Raw genomic sequence first — 6,150 nt, 5'->3', positions numbered from 1 at the left:
GATGCATGTGGTATGATTTGAATAGACAGGAAAAGGAAGTTGTTAGGGTTAAGGGGAGCCACACGTGAACCCTCCCCGGCCTAGGCGTAGCATGATTAAGCCATTTCTGCTAGACCCCACCCAATCCACTCAAGAATGGAGAGTGGGATCCAGATTGATGGAAAAACATATTCAACAACACACGGTTTCATCACATTTTAAAATTAGGGTTCGTGTAAAAAAGAGTATTATATACCAGTGTGAGGAATAAAAATCTGCTCTCGACAAAACAAAACCAGGCCCAGGCGTGCTTAAACGCGATACTCTTATTATTAATTATTATTATTATTTTTATTTCATCACGCCACCAATAATTCCAATTAAAAATTAAGGAGCTCGCTTTCTGGTTAAATGGTAACCCAACTCGAGGGTTCACATCTCAAAGCAATTCAGAGCGGGTCAACCGGCATTGACGCCTGCCTCCATATCTGCTGCCACCATTTAACCCCTTTCTAAACCGTTTCTAAAATTGCTTGTCCCCATTTCAAATCCCTGTGGAAAGGTGCAGAGATTGTTAGGTGTCTGTGTGATTTCGTAAATTTTGGCTCCCTGGGTGGTCTAGCTGTCGAATCCCTCCGTTGCAGGAGCTTTTAGGGCTTTTTTTGCTTTGCTGGGTTAGGAGGGCTTATTGGAAAAGATTGGTGATTTGATGTGTGCTTGAGGATGCGGTGGCCGTGTGTTGCAGTGGACATCTACAGAACTGCTGTTTTGCTGAATGTGTTCTGCAGAGTTATTCTGTAGAGAAGGATGAGCATGAATATCTTTTTCTGTTTCTGCTTTAGTTTTGGTAGAAGTTTTCCCTATGGATGCTAAGTCGGTTATCATTCTACCTCGCTCCTTCTGTAGGGTTAGCTGAGTAGGTATCCTCAAGAAGGGGTTTTTCTTTGTTGGTTCGGGCATTCGAGCTTCTTTTACTTGCATTTAGGGAGTGCTTGCAGGGCGGCTTGTTTGGTTTCTCTATTTGTGAACGGATTTTGTTGTTTTTGCTTTCTTGTGGGTTTTGGGAGTGAAGAGACACTATTTGGGGCTTCTTGGCTATCTGGTTTAGGGTTTGAAAGGTGCAGTTGTGGTGTGTGGCGAAGACGGCGGCAGAGGGATAGAGAGAATTGGCGGAAAGGGGTGACAGAAGGTATGGTGTGCCAAGCAGCTAGCCAAACGAGATTCCGTGCATTGAAACATGAAGGAGTTGCGGGGAATGCTACCATTGTTGTCAGAGTTATAGCGTGCTTTCAACCATTGCAAGATTGTCAGGTTGGTGATTCTTTTCCATTATTACGTTTATTCTCGCACTGGACGCTGGGAAATCTCATCATTACGGCCGCTTTCCTACACGTCTGAATTGATCCTTTCCCTATACTTGTTTCCAGTTAATTTGGGGTTGGCCGATGTTCATAGCTGTTCCGGATATGATTTCAATGCTGTTTTGTCTGTTTGTTTTCGCATCTTCAGGCCCTGTTCTGGGTATTTCTCACAATTTCCCGCCGTTTAGGCATTTTGGGAGGTTTCATTAATTTTATTTTTATTTTTTCACTTGGGCGATGTGTATATCTATGCCCGGTTATCGTTCTGGAAATCGTCCAATTCCGTTCTGTTTCCCTTGAAATGCCTTTGCATAGTTGAAGACTATATTGAGACGTCCCTTAATTGCGGATCTGTATAATTGCAAGATCATCTTTATCGATCTGGGTTCTGTTGTCTGGGCCAATGAAGTTCTTACGGCTTGAGTTGATAAGATCTCATAGATGCCGAGAATTAATAGGATGCCATACATATTGAGGTTTTGAAGAATCGTGCTTACGTGAGGATATTCGTGGGTTTTCTTATTTTGTCATATGATTTTTCAAAAATAGCTTGTGAACGTCATGATGGGCGATCTTCTTTATTTAGCTTTTCAAGTGTGCTTGTTCTCCTTCCCGATTTGCATCAGGGGTGTTCCAAGGCTTCAGATTTTCAGTACTTGTTGGCAATACTTTTTGAAGCTGGATTTTTTTTATATACCTTCTTATTTCTGTCGTGATAGGCTCTCTGGACTGCCAATGCATCCAACACTATGAATGGATTTTGAGCCGTTAGGCGTCACTGTATTATCTGGCAGGCAGTACCGCCACCGCTATCATGATTCTGGTTATTGCTATCTGTGTCGAAGGCTTTCATGATTTAGCTTGATGAACAATTTATGCCTAGGCTTTCTTCACTCGTTTGTTATTTCTATGGAAAAAAGCAGTGTGGATGGCATGCTTCAAATTGTTTCATGCTTGTTACTGGGTATTCTGCAACACGATTTATCGTTGTCAATGTCTTGATTTAGGTAGTCAGTTGGAAAAACTGCAAATTTAGCTTTTCTTTCCTCGTATTATTACAAGCTTTTAAAATCAATATATTCTGTGAAGGCATTTACAACCGGTCAGACATAAATCAGAAGATGTATGCATGGCGGACATTTTAATTTTCCTACCTCATTCTGGTGTTTCTGGTTTACAGGCTGAATATTTTCGTCAGTTGCTGAAGCCTGTAACGTAGTTCGGTGGGTGACATCTTCAGCGTTTTGGCCAGTTTTTGAATACCCTTAGTTATCATCATCAAGCAAAAGTGAATGTAGTATGGAAGGAAAAATGGGTGGGATAATGCAGTTACCCTCCTCAATATGGAACTTGAGATATTGTACTTTATAAATGTCTGCAATCTTCACTTGGAATACATACTGGCTGGTATGTATGTTCAAATTATTCATTACAGTCTTGAGAACTTTACTTCCAATATGTAGATCAGAAGTGACACTTAAACTCTTTTTGACAGTATGTGTGCTGGCAGCCGAAGATTGTCACATTTTGTTGATTAAATCAGGAACTATTTCGTTTAATGGAGAATAAAAAAAAGGCTACATGCTGTCTGAATCAGTCGTGGCAGGAATCAGAAAAGCTCGGTTTAGGGTCTACAATGCCTTGCATGCGACCTGAAAACTATGTTGTGCCAGATTTGACCAGTCTGAAGCCCCAGTCCCAGGCAGCCTTTCTCTTGGAGGCATTTCAGTCAAGCTCTTTGGTAAGCCCGAGCTATCCAAACTCTCAGATGTTTCATCATGAGGGCTTTGCAAAACAAAAATCAGTTGATATTGATGTTTCGACCATTGCTTGTTCTGCTGAAGAGGTCAGAGTGGGCAATGGAATAGGAGGTAATATTTTTCCTCGAGCGCTGGAATCCTCGGCTCCATTCTTAAAGCTTGAGACCTCTGGATCCGGAGGTCGGAACCATGAGGCAAATGTGGAGGATTTAAACGCATGTAATGGCCTGCATCCTAAGGAAATTAATCTTGGATCTTTTGCATCACGTCAAAAGAGATTTATATTGATTGATCAAACTGGCAATACAAGCCGAGTCTTTTTCCCCCCAAGCCAGTACCCTATGAAAGAGATGAATGCTCCAAACATGGACAGAAAAGGAGTAATAAGAAACTCCAAAGAACCTATTGAAGACAATTACTTAGGCTGGAAGGTTGGGTGTCATGAAAATGAGGAAACTGTGATGGCCTTAGCATTTGCAGCATTACAGAAGACAAGGGCATCTCGATGGAATTCTGTTTCTCTTGGCAATTTTGGCGATGAATTAATTCCCGCGTCTGGGGAAGGGGAGGGAGAAAGTACTAGCAAAGTGAGTAACCATGTGTCAAGGCAAGAAAAAGCTCCAAGCTCTTCCAGCGAAATGCATGAAGATATTGAAGGCCTGGAAGCTTTGCTAAGCTCTGATAGTGAGGAGAGTAGCTCAGGGCACTCTCCAAGTGATACAACTGGAAAGGATGGAGACAACTATGTGGAAGATGAATTTGGAGATGTAACTAGTGGCTTTTCCATGAAGAGGCGGAGGATTGACACAAGGGAATGTGCAGAAGATGAGATCAATCTCATATCTGACCCTGCCAAAGAACCTTTTGAAAAGTTAATGATCAACAAAAAATGTCTTTCTCCTGATATTTCTGTTGTTGATACCTCAAGTTGGGAGCCAGGCATGCCAGATTATCTTGAAAATGTTGGAGATAATATCTACAATGATGTTCTACTGTGCAGTCATAGATCCTACAGCAATTCAAATGAATGTTGCTCTAAAATTGATGGTAATGAAGAGTTTCTAACTTCCAAACGCTTCACCAGACAGTCAGGGTTCATTAAGAAATCAAGGAATGAAAACATCAAAAGAACCGTTGAACACCTGAGAAGTATAATACCTGGCGGAGATGGCATGGGGACTGCCGATGTTTTGGATGAAACCATTCAAATTGTGAAGGCGCTTCAGCAAAAAGTGAAAAGAATGGAAGCAAATCAGCAGGATGTTATCAAGTGATTTGCACTTGCCAATATCTGTGCAATTTATGTAAAGCTGACATACAATTTATACAAAGCTGGCATGATCATATAAGCTGCAGAGGCCGTCTGCAATCATTAGTTCACATCTGAGTTGCCAATAAGTATGCTGGCATTTGGCAGGTCAGGGACAGTATTTGGATGGTTTAGGTGTATACTTGGGTATAGGATCTCAAAAGACAAATATTAGTTATAATGCATGCTTGCATTTTTATGCAGCTGTTACCTTATAAAGCACATCCTCTCTGAGGAGGTATTACTGGGTTCTAGATATTGTCAAATTCAGTAAAATATTTGGTAGAATTTCTCTGTTTTCTTGGTATACTGGATTGTTTTCATAGTTAAGTAATTGTATGATTTCCACAGTCTGGTTCTTCAATATTTTAATGCTGCTATTAGTTGTAATTCATAAATTGAATTCCAGCTTTCTGATATGTGGCTGTGTTCTAGTTCCCATTTGGAAGTGTATTCAGCACAGAGTTGTTTATCTATTGCTCAGTGAAACACTGAAAGATCAACCTTCCTTTGAAGGATCATTCATCAAGTGATTAAAGATCTACTTTTGATGATTCTTATTTCTTTATTGAATGAATGAAGGGTTTTAATGATGTCCACAACCAATCCAGTGAGACCTTGTGGGAAAAGTCCTTAACTAACACTACATATTCCTTTCCAGATCCCATCTCCAGCTATGACTATTGATAATCAAACTATCTTATTTGAATTCCCTTAAGAGTGGCTGGAAGGATACTCAGAAAGTAAGAATTAGATAGTACTCAGAGGTATCCATATTATATACCATAATGTTCACCTTTGACCATGTATGTACTGTCCTTGTTTGTTTCTACTCCCTGCAATTAATGGGTCTGTAAAATACACATTATCCTAAACTTTTCGTTACCTCGTGTGGCAGATATCTTATTTGATATGCAAGCAGGCGTGATTTATGCATTCATTAAAAAGTATCATGATTTGATTTGGGGATTGATCTGGGAGAACATGTTTGCAATGCAAGCAGGCTTGACTCATTGCATCTGCAGAAAAGTACACCACGACGTTGATTTTCTTAATGATCTCAGAGGTTTTTGTGAAGTGTGTTTATATATTCCAGCCTTCCAGTAGTCGCACAATATGATTTTTATTTGTAGAAAATCGAGATACACGTCTGATTTCTTCTTATACTATAGAGGACTTTCTTTTTTAAGTAAAGGTTGTCACGATCCTAATGAGATGATGTTTGTAGTCAAAGATCATTATTGCTTTTAATGGAACTTTTTGCGTACCTCTTATGATTAGTTGGCAATCATAAAATCCTAAAATGTTCCGTTTTGCCCGAATTCCCAGGGAGAGAAATTGAATAAAGAGAATTCTTGTAATTCCCGGTTTCTTTACAGGCTGTCTTTGACTATGATTTGGACTAGGGGACTATCAAAAAAAGGAAAGTAAAGCATCTTACCTTTTATTTCATCCTTTCGACTATGCGGATGGATCTATGTTTAATGCCCCTACAAATTGTAGTTTTAAATTAAAAATTCATTTATTCTATCAATTCTACGCTCGTGTTATGGGCAGCTTTGAATGCCGATCTATATGGCATCCAGATGTCAAATAAATTTGTAATTTCGTTTGATCTCTTTGGCGGGACTGGAATTGGTTGGATTTTTATTTGAAATGAAAGCTTTCATTTCAAATAAAAAATCTAACATTCTCAATACTTAATTTAAAATCTAACATTGTCAATACGTAATTTAAAATG

The 6,150-nt window shown here is 39.6% G+C and overlaps 1 protein-coding gene across 2 annotated transcripts; it reads left to right on the top strand.

Moving 5' to 3' along the window:
* The first annotated feature begins 256 nt into the window (after positions 1-256).
* LOC149575094 (uncharacterized) lies at positions 257-4,716 on the top strand. Of its 2 annotated transcripts, none has more exons than XM_089814956.1 (3): positions 257-1,290; positions 2,521-2,747; positions 2,851-4,716. In XM_089814956.1, exon 3 carries the CDS (start codon positions 2,899-2,901, stop codon positions 4,372-4,374), a length of 1,476 nt encoding a protein of 491 aa, XP_089671082.1. In that variant the 5' UTR covers positions 257-1,290; positions 2,521-2,747; positions 2,851-2,898; the 3' UTR covers positions 4,375-4,716. The 2 variants fall into 2 exon arrangements, with proteins under 2 accessions (XP_089671082.1, XP_089671081.1); XM_089814955.1 differs by having other exon boundaries at positions 2,836-4,716.
* Positions 4,717-6,150: the final 1,434 nt, after the last annotated feature.

This window comes from Cupressus sempervirens, chromosome 2, assembly GCF_028749045.1.
Source record: "Cupressus sempervirens isolate cs-2001-9-10 chromosome 2, ASM2874904v1, whole genome shotgun sequence".
Lineage (NCBI taxonomy): Eukaryota > Viridiplantae > Streptophyta > Pinopsida > Cupressales > Cupressaceae > Cupressus > Cupressus sempervirens.
Note: the sequence above shows the minus strand (reverse complement) of the source record. Positions and strands in the feature narration are given on the sequence as shown.

Coding starts and splice junctions, on each gene's coding strand:
- LOC149575094 (XM_089814956.1), top strand. CDS start 2,899: ATGGAGAATAAAAAAAAGGCTACATGCTGTCTGAATCAGTCGTGGCAG.